General features: G+C 43.6%; 1 protein-coding gene across 2 annotated transcripts in view; it reads left to right on the forward strand.

Annotated features, from left to right (window-relative positions):
- The window catches only part of fkbp15b (FKBP prolyl isomerase family member 15b), a 171,687-nt gene that overhangs the window by 49,708 nt on the left and 101,580 nt on the right, over window positions 1-20,399 (forward strand). For both annotated transcript variants that reach the window (XM_072488175.1, XM_072488176.1), the window contains exons 6-9: window positions 505-603; window positions 15,240-15,389; window positions 18,468-18,536; window positions 19,889-20,032. In XM_072488175.1, coding sequence (XP_072344276.1) covers window positions 505-603; window positions 15,240-15,389; window positions 18,468-18,536; window positions 19,889-20,032 — 462 coding nt within the window. The remainder of the gene's footprint in view (window positions 1-504; window positions 604-15,239; window positions 15,390-18,467; window positions 18,537-19,888; window positions 20,033-20,399) is intronic.

Here is a 20,399-nt window from a genome sequence, read left to right on the forward strand (position 1 = left end):
CGGCTGATTTTTAGACCACACTTTTGTTCTGTCTTTGTACACTTCAATCCACTTCCCCAGTCATGTGGCATTTTTTCATTCTGGAGGTGTCACAGATTTTCAGTGCAGTTCTGCAGTTGCTGTTAGTCCAGTACAAACCCATTCTTGCATGTGAGCTCTGAAAATGTAAGGTGGCTCCTCAATTATATCATGTAACATTACATTGTCCATCGTGTTCAAAGACCACATTGTGGTGCAATGTCTGCATAGCAATCAGGAGATGGATTTTTTGATTTTAACCATTCGGCTCTCTGTTTTTCCTCCTTTTCCTGCTGAACTCGGAGTATTTGGGACCAATTGTTGCACCTTTATTGTGTGTTCTGCTTGAAAGCGGTTAACTTGATACACATCAGGATAGGCCTGTGAACTCGGCAGTTTCTGTGCTCGGTTCTGGACTGCATCATCATAATGAGAAGTTCAGTGGAAGTCACACTGCTAACCCATCTTAATGTTCATTCCATTCAGGTTCAAGCTAACAATTACTGTGTGTTTTACGATGACCAGCGGCAGAATTGGTCAGTCATGTTTGATTCTGAGAAGGCTGTGATGGAATTCAGCAAACAGGTAAAATCTAATTGCTCGGTGAGGGTCTTGGGCTATTTTGGGTTGTAAATTCAATGGTGGGTGTGACGATGTACTCCCAGAGGCTTCTTAAGTTGAACAATATAACTTTATTTACAGGGCTGCTTCATTAGCTGCCTGTTTCTAGCTAGTCCATACTACGCTCCTTCTAAGTCGGAAACTCCTCCCCTTGGAGAGATTCCCAGCACTAGATGTTGATCGGTTTTCAGACCACTTGACCCATACTCCGTAAGGCTGGTCTTAAAGTGAGAATTAACAAATCCCTCCCCCTTTAATTCCTTTTAGCCAAATTACTTTAGAAAGATGAATAGAAAACACGATCAAAATCTGTAATTACTGTTGCATATGTGAATTGAAATTGCTGTGCTGTTGCATGGTCTCTTTAAGAGTTGAATCACGTAATAGTTTGAGACTTCATCGGCTATTTTGAGTCTTAGTCAGTCTAGATCAACCCTTTGTACAGTAAGAAGTCTTACAACACCAGGTTAAAGTCCAACAGGTTTGTTTTGAATCACAAGCTTTCGGAGCGCAGCTCCTTCCTCCGGTGAATTCGTCTGAAGAAGGAGCTGCTCTCCAAAAGCTTGTGATTCGAAACAAACCTGTTGGACTTAAACCTGGTAGTATAAGACTTCTTACTGTGCCCACCCCAGTCCAATGCTGGCATCTCCACATCATGGCAACTCTTTGTACAGTTACCAACCATCTAATAAACATTTGGGGCACTATTTCTCCCCCCCGCCCCCCCCCCCAACGCTGGGTGGGAGAATCGCCGGGGCGCCGCGCGAATCACGCCATGCCGTCCCGACCCCCGCACGTGATTCTCCCCCCCCACCACCCCCGGAAACCAGCGGCGCGCGATGCGCACCGGGCCGCTCGGAGAACCGGCGAGCGGCGATTCTCCGGCCCGGATGGGCCGAGCGGCCGCTACGACACGACAGGTTCCCAAAGGCGTCATCCACCCCTGGTCGCTGCCAGCGGGAACTCTGCAGGAAAGCGGGGGGGGCTCCTTCGCCAGGGTGGCCTCGGATGGTGTCTGGCCAGTGATCGGGGCCCACCGATCGGCGGGCCGGCCTCTTTCCCTCCCAGGCCTACCTCCTTCTGCGCGCGGCCCCAGAACACCGCCATCATGTTGGTGAGGGGCCGGCGTGCGTAAGACGTTCCCCGCGCATGCGCAGGATGGCACGGCCCAACTGCACATGCACAGATTGGGCTGCCCCGACTGTGCATGCGTGGGTAGGCGCGGCGCCCATTTGGCGCCGCGTAATGATGCTGGAGCGGCGTGAACAGCTCTAGTGCCGTGCTGGCCTCTTGTGGGGGCCAGAATAGATCCTGCCCGGGCCCTGTTCGCACCGTCGTGAAACGCGACGGTGTTCACGACGGCGCGAACACTTGGCCTCCATATTGGAGAATCGCCCCCTTGATTATTACATTCAACCCAGTGATTCAGCATTAGTACAATATACAACAAGTCCTGAATTATAATTACCCACTATATACATCGTTTCAATAATTATAAATCACATCTTTGAAGAGGTTTTCATTCTGGTACAGCGGCATAATTCTATACTTTGAGACGCTTCTATACTTTGAGATGTTATCAGTATCTATAAGAACAGGTATCTCTTTTGGTACAGGCAGTTCATTAGTATTTGCTTTGGAGACGTGCACCTATGTGTACAACAGATCAAACAAATACTTTGGTGCTTACAGTTTTGAAAGCATTTCTTTTTAAAAAAAATTCCAATTAAGGGGCAATTTAGCATGGCTAATCCACCTACACTGCACATCTTTGGGTTGTGGAGGTGAGACACACGCAGACATGGGGAGAATGTGCAAACGCCACACGGACAGTGACCCAGGGCCAGGATCGAACCTGTGTCCTTGGCGCCCTGAGGTAGCAGTGCTAACCACTGCGCCACCATGCCACCCTTTGAAAGTATTTCTTGATTGCAGTATTGACTGTTCGTGTCACTACTTCTCCAGTGGTCACATGTTTACGAACAATCCATCCCTCCATGTATACTTGGTATGCAAGACAATAAGTCCTGGGATCCAATTTGGTCCACTAACCAAGCTTTTTACATGTACGGCTTCATCACTGGTGGCACGGTAGCTCAGTGGTTAGCACTGTTGCTTCACAGTGCCAGGATCCCACATGATTCCCGGCTTGGGTCACTGTCTGTGTGGAGTCTGCACGTTCTCCCCGTGCCTGCATGGGTTTCCTCCGGGCACTACCGTTTCTTCCTACAAGTCCTGAAAGACATGCTTGTTAGGTGAATTGGACATTCTGAATTCCCCCTCTATGTACCCGAACAGCCTCCGGAATGTGCCGACGAGGGAATTTTTACAGTAACTTCATTGCAGTGTTAATGTAAGCCTACTTGTGACACTTTTAAAGATTATTATCATCGACCAGAAATTTCCCAACTCTACTATGCGAATCATGGCTTCTTTTCTGATTACTGTGGCCGTTGCTACCTCTCTGAAAAATTTGGAAACACAGTCTCGTTCTGAGATGATGTTTCTTTAGCAGCTCTGCCGGTGGAACTCCCATTTTTGCATCTGGAATAGTACCAAACCTAAGAAGGAAGCGTGAGACAAGGTTCACCCTGACAGTTTCTTTCAGTAAGACTTGAAAGTTTGGACACCTCTCTAAGCTAGACGGTTTAATGCTGGGCGATAAGGCGCAGTGCTCATGTGTTTAATACCACTGAGACGGGTGAAATTTTGAAATTCAGCACTCATGTATACAGTTCCGTTGTCTGACAATGACTTCAGGTAATCTGAGAGTTGAAAAGGATTGGCGTAAACTTTCAATGTTGGTGACTTCACCTCAAAAATCGCCATCCCTTTAGTGTGTCAATCACAAGCAAAAATATTGTGCCCAGGAATAGACCAACATAGTTTATAGATCCGGGCCCATGGCCGGCTGGGCCATTCCCAAGGATGTAGTAGGGCTACAGCTGGCAACATTTGTTGCTGTTGGCACTCTTTCCAGTACTTGAGTCGTTTTCCGATATCCGCATCAATGCCACGGGTTTCTAACGAGCATCTTCATCAAAGCAGGAGCGGGTTACTGAGTTGGATGATCGGCCGTGATCATAATGAATGGCAGAGCAGGCTCAAAGGGCTGAATGGCTACTCCTGTTTTCTATGTTTAGAGATACCAGGATGAGTGCTGTGTAATTCAGTTAGGGCAGCCCTCTGCCTGGTTCAGGAATGACTACTCTTGCTCCCCAGAGGATGATGCCATTCTGACAACTCAATTCATTTTGGTGGTAAAGATTGGTTTAATTTCCTCGGAAACTGCCTCATTTACCCATCCTGTAAGTGCCTCTGTCTCATTTAGGACATAAATGGATCTCAATTGGTCCAGTTTCTGACTTGCTTCACACTGGTAAGTGTCTTAAAAAAAATGTTCTGCCAAGTCTATTTCTTGAGATAGAGGAGTACATGTGACACTTTCTCGCAAAAGTAGGTGACTCAGGCCTCCTGCATTCGCTATGTATATTCCCAGGTCGGTGTTTGAAAGTATATTCATCGGCAAATAGAATTAATGCATATAGCTATCGGGGGGGGGGGGGGGGAGGAGAGAGGCTGTCCTCGTTGAAGAGGCCCAAAAGCGGTTTGCGGTCAGAAACGATGGTAAAATGTCTACTACACAAGCACTGGTGGAATTTTCTTATTCCAAAGACTATTGATAATCCTTCTTTCTTGATTTGTGAGTAGCCTCCTTCGGCAACTGAGAGAATTCTTGATACATAGCCTTTCGGAGCTGTCTTTAATTTCATGGGACTGCACTGGAGAAGCAGGTCAATATCAGTTCTTTAGATGGGTCAAAGTATACAAACAGGTTTGAGGAATGCAGCAAAAGCAATAAGCTTCTTCCTGGGGAGCCTTCCAAGACCAATGATGATATTTCTTTTTCAGAATATGCAAAGGGACCAATACAGTTGATAAGTTGGGTAAAGACAGGCCATAGTAGTTTGCCACCCCCAAAAACTATTTGACTTTGGTTATGTTTGTGGAGGAATGCGCCTCCTTGATCTTTTCTTCCATTGCCCATCTTCATGGTGCCCCAGGATATTCGGTGGCTTGAATGGTGCTTTTCTGTTTCATGAGGCAGACGCCAGCCTCCTGAAACCTCTTAACGACTCTCTAAGTTTGCTGGATTCTCCATCTCTGTCGATTTCAATTATAAGGACAACATTGTCAAGGTGTACTGCCACAGATAGACTCTCTTATCATCCTTTGAAATGTTGCACATGCTGAAGACATGCCAATTGGCAGGTGCGTATACTGGAATAGGCCTTTGCATGTGTTTATTGTGACATACCTCCAGGAAGTGTTGTCTTATTTGAGTTGCTGTTATGGGTAATCCATATTGTTACGACACCCTGGACTAGTGCACGGTCAATTCCAACCCGACTTGACCTGGAGTCGCAACACAATTAAAATTAACTCTTAATTTTAAAAATACCTAAAGCCTTTGGTCTTTGGCTGTCCAATAACCACAATCACGAGATTTGTAAACTTACACACAAGTAATTTTTATTACTAACAATAATGTTAATTGAATTGGCAGCAAATACAATTGGTTAATTATCTAATTTCTAACTCTTTTTTTTTTTTCCCCCCCCCACGCCCTTTAACTTGCCCCATCCTCTATATATACACACACACACACACACACACACACACACACACACACACACACACACACACACACACACACACACACACACAACAGACAAACACAAGAGGGGAACAAGGGGTGTAAAAATAATACTAAAAGTATAAAGGATAAAATGGGGTGGCATAGTGGCACAGTGGTTAGCACTGCCTCACTGCGCCGAGGACCCGGGTTCGATCCTGGTCCCGGGTAACTGTCCATGTGGAGTTTGCACATTCTCCCCGTGTCTGCGTGGGTCGCAGCCCACAATCCAAAGATGTGCAGGCTAGGTGGATTGGTCATGCTAAATTGCCCTATAATTGGAAAAAAATAATTGGGTACTCTAAATTTATTTTTAAAAATGTAAAAAGGATAAAAGTCTCTGATTCAAATGGAATTCTTCCAGTTATATCTTTTAGTCTAGGCTTCCACCTGGAATGAGGCTTTTGCTTTCAGTCTGTAATGGTTTTCACAGTAGTTTCACCAGGATCTCGAAACATCTCTGTAGACTCGGAAACAGCAGGCAAGATACATTTGGGGGAGAGCGAGAGCAACACATAGCCTCTCCGCTCAGCATCCAGGATCTTTCTCTGCTGTGTCCTCTCAAAGTGTGCACCTAGCAGAACCCAACAGCTGTCTGTTGCGAGGCAGAATATTGTTTCTGGCCAATCCATTGGCCACCAGCCAACCACTCAAGTCAAATGCCGCCAATCTCACGGTGCCAGGAAGTCCAAGTTCTTCTGTTCAAAACCGTCATGGCACACTGTGTATTAGTTTGGAATTTTGAGTTCCTCAGTTCCTCTGTTGTACTTAAAGATGTGTCCATTAAAGATCCATGGACCAAAAACGATCAGGACAAAAGGAAATAGGAAGTAAGGGAATCAACAGGAAGGCCCTGATAATATCCAGCGTTGGGTAAGATTGACCTCTTGCCAGCTTTGCATACAGGCCTCCACTTCTTGGAATTGGATACTTATCCAGCTTGGCAGTCTGATTGAGTTAATTTATAATTGCTCCAAATGCAGATGGTCTTGTACGGTTTCAATATGGGGGTTTCAATATGGATATGATGGGTGCTGACCATTCTGAAAACTGAAGTGGTTCGATGATGACTAGTTCATCCAACCTGTTTAACTTTGCATCCACGTTTCCTGCAAGGCATATGATAATTGGCTTGCCTAAAGGAATCTTGGAGTTGCCTCTGGATCAACCTAAATTTTAGCTTGCAAGCCTCAGATTTTGCCTAATTTGTCACAGAAGACGTTGCCATATTTTCTTCACAATTCTGGCAGTCCCCCTGCCCGCACTTGAAAGACTTTGGACCGATTCAACGATTTCTTCAAGCCAATCATGGCCCTGAAGGCTTGGTCCTTCACCCATCGCTATTATTACTGGGAGCTGGGCAAACTGCTGCCCTAGCTCACAGGTACTATTGTGGTGCCTTTTACTTTTATTACTTCTCCCATGTGAGTCTTAGCAGAAGTGCTCTCTAAGTTCAATGGTTGAGCACCCTCGGGTAGTGAAATGTGTGTTCACCCATCACAGTGGCTGATGGCCCTGTATCCATTTCCGTAGTTAGAGGCTTCCAATTTATATCGAGTGTTACATTAATAGGGTCTGTCTTGACTGCTTTAAAATTAAAAAGAGAGTAAATATCAGAATCAATTACGTCAGGCTCTTTTACATTATGTATGAAACATCTAGGCTGATTGGTTACTCGGCAGACTTGACTTAATTCTACTATTTTATCAAATGTTCTCTTTTGTTACAATAATGACACTCCATCTCCTTAAACCTACATGATACAAGAGTGTGGTTCCCCCCACTTTGGTAACATTTCCCCTTGAAAATCACTATCTGATTGCCTCTGCTATATCTTATTCTGTGGGTGACTGGAAATGTTGCCCACTTCAAGTTGTTTTGGTGGTTTCGGTGCCACCGCTGGCAGCAGGTTACATTCTAATTGGTATACGGTGCCATTTTGAGTGCTCTGCAGCTCCTGTGAATATTTTTCAGCGCTTTCCGTGGACAGTGCTATCTGTATTGCCAGTTTGAAATGTGTTAATTTTTGCTAGCAATCATGCTACAAACTGATTGATTCCGCTGCATATCGTCTGGGTCGTTTAGTTTAGCAATGTAAATCAGAGATTGATCCACGTGGGGCTCGCGCCCTCAAATTAAATTTGAATCTCTGGATTATGGCTGATGGTTTGGGTTGGAAATGGCCTTTCACTGAATCCACAAACCCACTGAATGATTTGGAGTTGGGCACGCTTGGGGCTGTCACACTGCAAATAAGATTGTAGGTCTGACTTCCATAGACGCTTGGCATTTTGCTTCCTCCCCTATATTGTTTGCCTGGCAATAGAACACAAATATGATACTCACGGGTGTAGGGCTTGAGGCAGTGCCAGGACTGTTATCCTCATCGCCAGAAGTAAGATATACTCCCAGAGGTTTCTTTAAGTTGAACAAGCAAACTTTATTTACATGGTTGCTTAATTATATCAATGCTTTGAACTAGTCCACAGTACACTCCTTCTAACGAGAAAAACTCCTCTCCTTGGAGAGATTCCTCGTGCTAGGTGCTAATTGGTTGTTCAGACCATGTGACCCATACTCATTAAGGCTGGTCTTAATGTGACAATCGCTACAGTGGGCAAACTGAAATGTTCACGATTGGGACCACTAAATTTGTAAGGTTATCATAAGATGGAGGTACATGATCTAAATAAATGATCTGATCTGTTTGTTGCAACGAGGCTTAAGAAGCGATGATTGGTTTCATTGTTCAATCTTTGCAAACCACGCTGGATTTTAATTCCTGACTTTATGGATTGTTAATTAAGGGCTAGCTTCTTGATTGAGACCTGTGTCATGCGAGAGTGCCTTTAAGAACTGGATGTTTAAGCAGTGTACCTTTAAGAAAACAGTGATGTCATAGAGTGGGTGGAGCTCAGCCCAGGTCAGCCATTTTGCAGTTTAAAAAGCAGTGTGTGTGTCTGTGTGTTTCCAGAGAGCTGCAAGTTTTGCAGTTTAGTAAGTTTGAAGGAACGTTTAAAGGAATTATTTACTCTTGTAATATTTTCTGAGTTATCTTTGAAGTAAGGGGTGTGAAGAGATCCAATGTTTATTTAAGATGTTAAGTTGAGTTCATGGAATAAACAGTGTTTTGTGTTTAAAAACCCACGTGTCCATAATTATAATTCCACACCTAGGGATAAAAGCCGTGTGCTAGGGGAAAGCAACAAATACAGAAAAGGGTGAGGTTAGTTGAACTCCATGATACATTTTGGGGTTCTGAAAAGGCCTCGCCCAGAACAATTGGGAGCTCGTCCAGGATAAAAGTCTATCTATTGGATTGGCTTTTGTGAACTTAAAGACAGTGAAGGATTGTTGCTTTTCCGGTGTGGTATTTTAGTTTAAGTGGGGAGAGTGTTGTGAACAATGGCTCTTTCAGAGGCTCAGAAGTTTTAGGGGGTGGAGAATGTCACACGTAGTACTTTACGGACAGAAACAAAAAGCAGACTGTTAGATTTTGCAAGAACATTGCAGTTAACATTACCTGACAAAATGCAAAAAGATGAGTTAATTATGGTGGTGGTTAAGCATTTAAAGTTGCCTGAGATAGAGTTTGACTCATTGGAAATGGCAAAAATTCAGTTGCAAATTAAACAAATGGAACATGAGAGAGAATTTAAGCGGCTTGAATACGAGAGTGAGAGAGAGGAAAAAGAAAGAGAGAGAGAGAGAGAGAGAGAGGAAAGAGAAAGAGAGAGAGAGAGAGGAAAAAGAAAAGGAGAGAGAAGAAAGGAGAAAAGAAAGAATAGCCCCAGCAGAAAAAGAAAGGGAGATACAGTTCAGGGAAAAAGATAGAGAGGGAGTTTGAACTTCAGAAAATGGCCATGAAACATGACAATCAGTTAAAATTGGTCGACTTAAAGGGAAACGAACAGTTGGATGATAGTGATGAGGATCGTGAGAAAGAGCATCATAGTCGGAGGCTTGGTGGGAATCTATTTAAATATGTCCAAGCATTGCCAAGGTTTGACGAGAAGGAAGTGGAAGCCTTTTTCATTTCATTTGAGCAGGTAGCTAAACAAATGAAATGACCAAAAACCATGTGGGTACTGATTCAAACAAAGCTGGTAGGTAGGGCTAGTGAAGTGTTTGCATCACTACCGGAAGAGGTATCTGGAACGTATGAGGAGGTGAAGATATCCATCTTAAGTGCATTTGAGCTAGTGCCTGAAGCTTACAGACAAAGGTTTAGAAATTTAAGGAAAGAATTTGGTCAAACATACATGGAGTTTGAAAGGCTCAAACAGAGTAATTTTGATAGGTGGATAAGGGCTTTGAAAATAAACCAAACGTATGAAGCTCACAGAGAAATTATACTTTTGGAGGAGTTTAAAAAAAAATTCAATTCCTGATGTAGTGAGAACTCATGTGGAAGAACAGAGGTTTAAAACTGCGAGATTAGCAGCGGAAATGGCAGATGATTATGAATTAGTTCATAAATCAAAGATTGGTTTCCGACATCAGTTTCAGCTAGTGAGGGATATAAACTTGGGACATGAGAAATACTCAAGTGGTAAAGGTGATCTGATGGGAGACAATAAAGAGAGTGTACCTCAGATTAAAAGAGAAATCCAGGAGGGTGGAAAAGAAATTAAAAGTTTCAAATGTTTTCACTGTAATAAACTAGGCCATGTAAAGTCACAGTGTTGGTGGTTGAAGAAAAGCACTGGGAAGGCTGATGTGGTAAAACAGGATAAGACAGTGGGGTTTGTTAAAGTGGTAAAGGAAAGCCCAAGGGAAGCGAAGGAGGTGCAAACAATTGTACAGCCTGTTCAAGATGTAATTGTTAAGAAGGTGCCAGATGTCTTTAAAGAATTTACTTGTGTGGGTAAAGTTTACTCCTGTGTATCAGGAGGAGCAGGTAAAGAAGTCACAATTTTAAGAGGTACAGGGGCTAGTCAATCTTTAATGGTAAGAGATGAGGAATTATGTAGTTTGGGAAGAATGTTGCCAGAAAAGGTGGTGATATGTGGAATTCAGGGTGAGAGGAATAGCGTTCCATTATATAAGGTAAGGTTGAAAAGTCCAGTGAAGAGTGGTGAAGTGGTAGTAGGAGTAATAGATAAACTATCTTGTCCAGGAATACAGTTTATCTTGGGTAATGAAATAGCTGGATCGCAGGGGGGAACGATGCCTACTGTGGTTGATAAGCCAGTGGAAAATCAGACAACTGAAGTGTTGAAGGACGAATATCCTGGGATTTTTCCGGATTGTGTAGTAATAAGGTCGCAAAGTCACAGGTTAAGACGAGGAGAAATCAAAGAGTGAAGATGAAGTTGAGGTGCAATTATCAGAAACTATTTTTGATCAGATGGTTAAAAAAGAACAAGAACAGGTGGAGGATGAGGCGGATATTTTTAGTTCAGGAAAATTGGTGGAGTTACAACAGAAATATGCAGAAATAAAACGGATATATCAGAAAGCATATAGGAAGAGGAATCTGAGTTATTACCGTAAAAATGATGTCTTGATGAGAAAATGGAGACCTGTACATATGCAGGCGGATGAAAAGTGGGCAGAAGTTCATCAAGTAGTATTGCCAGTAGGATATAGAAAGGAGGTGTTGCGAGTTGCACATGAGGTACCAGTGGGAGGTCATTTGGGAATAAGGAAAACGCAAGCTAAAATCCAGAAACATTTTTATTGGCCTGGACTACATAACGATGTCGTTAAATTTTGTCAATCATGTCACACATGTCAAGTGATAGGGAAACCTCAAGCAGTGATAAAACCTAGCTCTTAATACCCATTCCAGCATTTGAGGAACCTTTTACAAGGGTTCTAATCGATTGTGTAGGACCGCTTCCTAAAACAAAAAGTGGGAATCAATATCTTTTGACTGTAATGGATGTGTCTACTTGGCTTCCAGAGGCCATACCAGTACGTAATATTACAGCTGAAAGGATTGTGGAGGAGTTACTTAAATTCTTTACTAGATATGGACTACCCACAGAAATTCAATCGGATCAAGGAACAAATTTTACTTCAAAGATATTCAAAGAAGTTATGGATAGCTTAGGAATAAAACAATTTAAGTCAAGTGCATACCATCCAGAATCGCAGGGAGCGTTAGAAAGGTGGCATCAGACATTAAAGACAATGTTGAGGATTGGGATAAAGGAATCCCATTCGTATTGTTTGCAATTTGGGATGCACCTAATGAGTCTACCAAATTTAGTCCTTTTGAACAAGTTTTTGGTCATGAGGTAAGAGGACCACTTAAATTGATTAAGGAAAAATTGGTGGGTGAGAAATCGGACATTACACTATTGGATTACATGTCAAATTTTACGGAACGATTAAATAGAGCTGGTGAATTGGCGAGACAACATTTGAAAGTTGCACAAAATGTGATGAAACGGGTAGCGGACCAGAAATCCAAAGTTCGTTGTTTTGCCAGTGGGGATAAAGTTTTAGTGTTGTTACCAGTGGTAGGGGAGCCTTTAAAAGCTAGGTTTTGTGGACCGTATCAGATTGAAAGGAAATTAAGTGAGGTGAGTTATGTGGTAAAAACACCAGATAGAAGGCTCACCGAGTGTGTCATGTGAATATGCTTAAAAGGTACTTTGAAAAGGAAGGAGAGAAAAAGGAGGTTTTAATGATTCTAACGCAAAGTGACGAACCAAATCCAGATGACTGAATTTGACATACCTCAAATTAAATTGGAAAATGAGGATTTTCTTAAAACTTGGGATGAATTGTTAATTGTTAAGTTACCTTCGAGGGGAAAAACGAACTGACCTGAAAGGTCAGTTATTGATATCACGTGGGCAAGCTTGTAGAGATAAATTGGGAAGTACTAAAATGGCTATACATGATGTAGATGTGGGAAATGCTGTTCCTATCAAACAACATCCATATAGACTTAAACTTTTAAAATTGGCACAGGTTAACAAAGAGATTGAGAGTATGCTTACAAATGGCATAATTGAAGTGGGTTGCAGCCAATGGAGCTCACCCATAGTGATGGTACCTAAACCAGACGGTACCTAATGGGTGTGTGTAGACTATAGAACGATGAATGCAGTTACAAGAACGGACTCCTATCCTGTCCCACCATTGAAGGATTGCATGGAGAAAGTGGGACAATCTGCTTTTATTTCCAACTTCCAGACATGGAAAGAACATTTAAAACATCGTATGGAGTTCTTCGATCGACTTCAGGAGGCGGGTTTGGTGATGAACCTAGCCGAAAGTGAATTTGTAGAAGCCCGAATCACTTTCCTTGCGGAGTTTCCGATACCCTCAAGACGAAGGGAAATAATGCGATTTCTTAGCATGAATGGCTTTGATCGAACAGTTTTGTGGCGTGATTACTCTACTAATGGAATTGCTGAAGAAACATTAAAAAGTTCAATGGGCAGCGGACTTTCAACAGGCATTTGACTGCCTGAAAGCTGTGATCACCAGTGCTCATGTATTGGAGAATTGCAAGGGCCTCTGTGGTCAGATTGAACTAAAGTATCTGATTCTAAAGAGAAATGCCGAGGAATAGTGGAATGGATGGATCGTGCAGAGACTTTGCTCAAAGAGACTGTCAATCGAGAAGGATTTTGGTTGGAGGAAGAAGAACAAGAAGAATGGACTATATTATTATACCTGTTTGCATGTGGTTTTTTTAAAAAACGAAAAGGTATATTTACTGTGTACATTTCTTAATTGATGGTGCAAAGGTGAAAAATGAAACCACCTTGAAGTTGATGGCGTTTTTTTTCTTGGGGGGAGCTGTCCTGCGAGAGTGCCTTTAAGAACTGGATGTTTAAGCAATATACCTTTAAGAAAACAGTGATGTCATAGAGTGGGTGGAGCCCAGCTCAGGACAGCCATTTTGCAGGTTTTTAGTTGCAGTTTAAAAAGCAGTGTGTGTGTGTCTGTGTGTTTCCAGCGAGCTGCAAGTTTTGCAGTTTAGTTTTGCAGTTGGAGAAAGCCGGTTGTGTGTGTCTGTGTGTGTCCAGAGAGCTGCAGGAAAAAAGCAAGGTGCTGGAGTTGAAGTCAACCAAGCTAATATATCTCTGCCATTCTACAGAAAATATATATATCCTTTAACCTGATGTGATACTGTTTAAAGGTGTTAAGTCTCTTGGAAGTTTGAAGGAACATTTTAAAGAGTTATTTACTGTTGCAATATTTTCTGAGTTATCTTTGAAGTAAGGGGTGTGAAGAGATCCAATATTTATTTAAGATGTTAAGTTGAGTTCATGGAATAAACAGTGTTTTGTGTTTAAAAACCCACGTGTCCATAATTGTAATCTCACACCTAGGGGAAAAAAGCCCTGTGCTAGGAAAAGCAACAAATACATTAAAGGGTGAGGTTGGTTGAACTCCATGATACATTTTGGGGTTCTGAAAACGCCTCGCCCATAATATCTGTCATATAACCACTTTACCACTGCCATAATTGGTAAATGACGTGTTGGTGAATCATATCTCCTTTGACTGCCTTCACACTTGTCTGCTGGATCATCATTCACACAGAGCCATTCTGGCCCCTGTATATTTTGTATGAAGATCTTTACGAGGCAGCACCCGAGAAGCAGACATTTTTGTTTAGAATCATGGTTGAGTTATAATAAATGAGAGTACAGATCACATCCACCGAACTGATGTGTGATCTCCATGATATTATTGGTTATCGAGTTACTGCCACTACCTATCTGCCATCGCCAAAGCCAAAGCTATTGCAGAAGATTAGATGCATGGTGACAATTCATTTTCTCTACTTTTTTAAATCCATATTCACCAAGATAAGACTATTTAAAGTATTGCATCCATTCTTTTCTATTCTGCCTGTTTGAATCAAGAAATTCTTATAATATATTTCTTGTGTAAATTTTCATAGAATTTACAGTACAAAAGGAGGCCATTCGGCCCATCGAGTCTGCACCGGCTCTTGGAAAGAGCACCCTACCCAAAGTCCACACCTCCACCTTATCCCCATAACCCAGTAACCCCACCCAACACTAAGGGCAATTTTGGACACTAAGGGCAATTTAGCATGGCCAATCCACCTAACCTGCACATCTTTGGACTGTGGGAGGAAACCAGAGCACCCGGAGGAAACCCACGCGCACACAGGGAGAATGTGCAGATTCCGCACAGACAGTGACCCAAGCCGGGAATCGAACTTGGACCCTGGAGCTGTGAAGCAATTGTGCTATCCACAATGCTACCGTGCTGCCCGACGATGCGTAGTCGGCAGGATTGCGGCCTTCAGCCCTATTTTCTTGGGTTGATCAAGTAATTTGGGATTGCCCTGTTTTAATTACAGTGGTCAGCACTGCTGCCTCACAGCCAGGGACCCGGGTTCAATTTCAAACTTGGGTGACTCTGTGAAGTTTGTATATTCTCCCCGTGTCTGTGTGGGTTTCCTCTGGGTGCTCCGGTTTCTCCCACCGTCCAAAAATGTACAGATTAGATGGATTGGACATGCTGAATTGCTCCTTGGTGTCTAAAAGGATAACTGTAGTTACAGGGATAGGGTGTGGGTGTGGGTCTAGGTAGGGTGCTCTTTCAGAGAGTTGGTGCAGACTCGATAGGCTGAATAGCCTCCTGCACTGTAGGGATTCTATTCTCCTAATTGCATTGAAAAGTGATTTATTTTCAGCTTGAACTCTTGCCTGTTGTGCCTTTGTCACTGAAGATCTAAAAAGTATTTTAGTACAGATTAGTGATGCTGATTAATTTGTGCTTGGGTGATTGTGTAAATATGTGTTGTGTATGGGGTACAGAATTGGTGGGGCTGATGTCATCATTCTTTACTGATTGTCACTTGCTTGGTAGATTTGAGCTAACATTTTCTTTTGACCAGTTTTAGCATGTCGCCTTCCCAGACCCTCAGTTTAAGTCTCTCTTTGCTTCTGCGCAGGTGTGTTTAGCCAAATGCAACAGCACCTCAACATTGGAGTCGGTGCTGATCCAGGATCTGATCCCAGGAGAAGGGCAGGCAATCGAAACGGGTGACTCTCTGGAAGTGTCCTACACAGGTTGGCTTTACCAGAACCACACATTTGGGCAGGTAGGGGAAGTTCAAGAGGTGGAATTAACTCCGAATCATGGCTCAATCCCATGGTTTCTGGCTGCTCTAAACTTGTTCTCCGGTCCACTAAATGTTAAGGATTATATTGTACTTAAAATCCGGTCTGCCTAAAGCCTGTTTGGCATTTTGGCCGCAAAGCTAGAGTTTAAATGTTTTTTTTTTTAGAAAATATTTTATTGAAGCATTTGTCATTTTCACAGTTTAACACATTTAACACTTCCCAGACCCTCAGTTTAAGTATTTCTTTGCTTCTGCAATGGGCAGCACGGTAGCATAGTGGATAGCACAATTGCTTCACAGCTCCAGGGTCCCAGGTTCGATTCCGGCTTGGGTCACTGACTGTGCGGAGTCTGCACGTCCTCCCCGTGTGTGCGTGGGTTTCCTCCGGGTGCTCCGGTTTCCTCCCACAGTCCAAAGATGTGCAGGTTAGGTGGAATGGCCATGATAAAAAAATTGCCCTTAATGTCCAAAATTGCCCTTAGTGTTGGGTGGGGTTGCTGGGTTATGGGGATAGGGTGTGGAGGTGTTGACCTTGGGTAGGGTGCTCTTCTCCAAGAGCCGGTGCAGACTCGATGGGTCGAATGGCCTCCTTCTGCACTGTAAATTCTATGCTAATCTATTAATATTTCTTAAACAACCGCGCGGGCGGACACACGCAAACCACCTAAACGAACAAAAACTGAAATCAACGTCCCCTACTACCCCCGCCCTATTCCTTAATTACCCATATACTAAGTTCCCTGTCCTTATCTAACATTGCCATACCTCTTGTTTCCCCCCCCCCCCCTTTGCTGCTACGTTTAATTTTCCTTGAAGAAATCGATGATCGGTTGCCATCTCCGGGCGAACCCATTTTGATCCTCTCGAGGCAAACTTGATTTTTTTCCAGACTGAGAAACCCTGCCATATCGCTGACCCACACTCCTGCCTTTGGGGGCTCAGAGTTCCTCCATCCCAGCAAAATCCGTCTCCGGGCCACCAGGGAGGAGAAGGCCAGGACATCGGCCTACCTCCCCCTTCCCCCGGCCCTCAGATCTTTGATACCCCAAATATTGCCAGTTCTGGACTCGCAGTTACCCTCCCTTCCAGGACTTCTGACATAACGTCCGCGAATCCCTGCCAGAATCCCCTCCACTTCGGACATGCCCAAAACATATGTATATGGTTCGCCGGGCTCCTCCCATACCACCCACACCTGTCCTCCGCCTCCTGAAAGAATCTGCTCATTCGGGCTGCCGTCATGTGGGCCCTGTGGACCATCTTGAACTGGATTGAGTTTAAATGTTCGCTGTTAGATTCTTGAGGACACTGGTTGGTTCAGTAGTGGCCTTCCAAATGCAACCCAGACTGATGTGGTGGCTGCAGGGTCCCAGGTTTGTGCTGCTTTTGACTTGATTTGACCTGTTTGCTTAATTTAATTTAAAATCTAAAGCATGCTAATAGGACTGAATTTATAATCTCCAAGATCACACTGACTATTGTAGGAAATAGAAAAAAGACACTGATGTAGTAATTGCTCTGCCGAAGTGTGTTGGGGCAGAGCAGAAGCAGCTTTACTCTGCATCCTAGTGCGTTTGTGGCACCAATTTGACATTGTAACCCTTGTTTACACTGCCCACCTTTAATTAATAATAATAATCTTTATTGTCACAAGTAGGCTTACATTAACACTGCAATGAAGTTACTGTGAAAAGCCCCTAGTCGCCACATTCCGGTGCCTGTTCGGGTGCACAGAGGGAGAATTCAGAATGTCCAATTCACCTAACAGCATGTCTTTCGGGACTTCAGAGGAAACCGGAGCACTCGGCGGAAACACACGTAGACACGGAGAACGTGCAGACTCCGCACAGACAGTGACCCAAGCTGGGAATTGAACCTGGGACCGTGGCGCTGTGAAGCAACAGTGCTACTGTGCTGCCCATTACTATTCTCCCACCCGGAGAGGTCTGCATGTGTACTTGCAGGTGTGCAGCATTAGAAAGAAAGGAGAAACTTTATATCACATGTTTCATGATCTGAGCTGTCCTAAAGTGCTTTACAGCCAATAAAGTATTTATGAAATGTAGTTATTGTTTTAATGGATGAAGCATGGTGGTCGATTTGCACAAGGACCCACAGTCTGTTTTATCAATGATGATTGAGGGATAAATTTTGATTAGTACACTGGGAGGATCTTCCCTTTCCAGCCTTCAAATAGTGCTCTGGAATCTTTTGTGTCTACCCCAGAGACCAGATTGGAGCTTCAGTTTGTCACCTATGCAAGATGACATCTCCTCAGTGCTATATTGAAGTCAGTGCAGACTTTGTGTTCAAATATTTAGAATGGGATTTGAACCCTCGATTGACTGACTTGGCGTGACATTGATCCACGGGGGCAGCACGGTAGCATTTTGGATAGCACAATTGCTTCACAGCTCCAGGGTCCTAGGTTCGATTCCGACTTGGGTCACTGTCTGTGCGGAGTCTGCACATCCTCCCCGTGTGTGCGTGGGTTTCCTCCGGGTGCTCCGGTTTCCTTCCACAGTCCAAAGATGTGCAGGTTAGGTGGATTGGCCATGTTAAATTGCCCTTAGTGTCCAAAATTGCCCTTAGTGTTGGGCGGGGTTACTGGGTTAAGGGGATAGGGTGGAGGTGTTGACCTTGGGTAGGGTGCTCTTTCCAAGAACCGGTGCAGACTCGATGGGCCGAATGGCCTCCTTCTGCACTGTAAATTCTATGATCTGATATGGGTGGACTGTCCATTCTCTTGACTTTTAATTAACTGTGAGCAATTTGGGGGGGATGCTTGGGCTGGGAGATCTAATTCTGGAAATATTCCCCAATTTTAACATTTTAATGAAGAGAATACCACTGTGGGCCAGTGTTTCATTGACCTGTGGTTGATGCCAAAACTTGACAAATCCCAGATCGAGCATTACTCATGGGTGCTAGGTTCACATTGGGTAGAGTTCAATGCAATACTACTTGAAGCGATCGTTCCCAGGAAAATAGGTGGAGGTTTTATGTAGTTTGATGCCCCTTGTCATAGTTGCTCTTTCAAACATTGCTATTTTTCAGGTTTTTGATACGAATGTAAACAGAGACAAGTTGCTGCGGCTGAAAATGGGATCTGGGAAGGTGATAAAGGTAGGTCCAAAGACTGTGGACAGGATTAGAATGGGAAGGTGTAGGGTGGGGTTGGTGATGAAAAGAATGGGATGTGGCTTGGGGCATGGATAATGGGGGGAGAATTCAAATAGGCTGTGGGACTAGAATCTTGGAATGCACATTAAAGTAATCAAAGTAATTCACTATAATGTAGCTGTCTCTTGCCCATGAGCTGGGTCAAGTTGCAACTTTGCATATTGTGTGTCTTGTAACAACTGCAGAGTAGCTTCATGCATCCTCGTGTATTTTGTTTTATCATCCTCCAGTTTTCCTTCTCTTTCTTTCTAAATATTGGCTTCCACCTCATCTCCAACATGTCCCTATATCATGGTCATTGTTAGCATTGAAAGTACATTTTTTCAACATGTACTGATGGTGGGAATCGTTGCCTGCTGTAGCCTTTATGTTCCTGCCTGGTTTTGTTCCCTTAGATTCTCCGGATTCTAGAATTTCCCACCACTGATATTAACCTCACTAGCCTTCAGTTACTTGACATGTCCCTTTGTCTTTTATTTTGTAACCAGGAGTGTAACATTTGTTGCCATCCAATCTTCAGGCCATATTCCCAAATTCTGTAATGCTTTGTTGAAGGATCTCCGCATGGAAACTGTAGGGTCTGGGCACTTGTCTAATTTTGATTTTAATTATCCACTTTCCCCTCCCCCCTACTTTTACAAGCTTTTGACCTTTATCCTTTAGACTATCTGCTATTTATTTTGGTAGTCCCTTTCCTCCTCTCTCTCTCTCTCTCTCTTCTTCCCCCCCCTCCCCCCAACCCCGCACATCTTTTAAAAACTATTTTTGTTTCCTATTTGCCTCAGTACTCATTTTAACCCTCACCAACCACACCCTCATAAGCTGCATTTTGATTAATCCAGGTCTCGGGCCGTGATTGTCGCATTTTAGAAGTACCCCTTTTGCCTTTAAGAGGGATGTTGCTTGCACCCTGCCTGCCCCCCAACATTGAAACCCTATTGATTGATTCAGTCATACTGTGGTTATAATTCCAAAATGCTTTTTAAACTTTTCCCTTTTGTTCTTTCTCAGGATGCGGGTGCAAGGTTAGCATTTAGTGCCACTTCCTCAAGCATGATTTGTTTGGTCACTTAAAGGAAATTATGAAAGTCAGTCATGTTGGGGTGGAGCTGGTGTTAACATAAGCCAAACCAAAGGATGGCAGATTTACTTTTCTAAGAACCTCGTTGAACATGTTGGATTTTTAATGATAATCAGCAGCTATGTGGTTACTTTTATTGATACTTTCTCTGTAGTTCCACATTAAACTGTCGTGAGTTTTCTTTGCTAAACTTTGTAACTGGTGTATTTTGTAGGGTTGGGAGGTTGGGATGCTGGGAATGAAGAAAAATGGCAAGAGACTGTTGATCATACCATCAAGTTTGGCATATGGATCACAGGGAATACCCAACCGGGTTCCACCCGATGCGACGCTGGTCTTTGAGGTGGAGGTTAAAAGGGTGAGTGTCAGCTAATATGGGTAATTGGGCAGTCTGATGACTGAACGTTTGGGTACTTGAAGTAGGGTTTTCATAGAACATAGAACATTACAGCGCAGTACAGGCCCTTCGGCCCTCGATGTTGCGCCGACCTGTGAAACCACACGAAAGCCCATCGACACTATTCCCTTATCGTCCATATGTCTATCCAATGACCATTTGAATGCCCTTAGTGTTGGCGAGTCCACTACTGTTGCAGGCAGGGCATTCCACGCCCTTACTACTCTCTGAGTAAAGAACCTACCTCTGACATCTGTCTTATATCTATCTCCCCTCAATTTAAAGCTATGTCCCCTCGTGCTAGACATCACCATCCGAGGAAGAAGGC

This window comes from Scyliorhinus torazame, chromosome 22, assembly GCF_047496885.1.
Source record: "Scyliorhinus torazame isolate Kashiwa2021f chromosome 22, sScyTor2.1, whole genome shotgun sequence".
In the NCBI taxonomy this organism is placed as follows: Eukaryota; Metazoa; Chordata; class Chondrichthyes; order Carcharhiniformes; family Scyliorhinidae; genus Scyliorhinus; species Scyliorhinus torazame.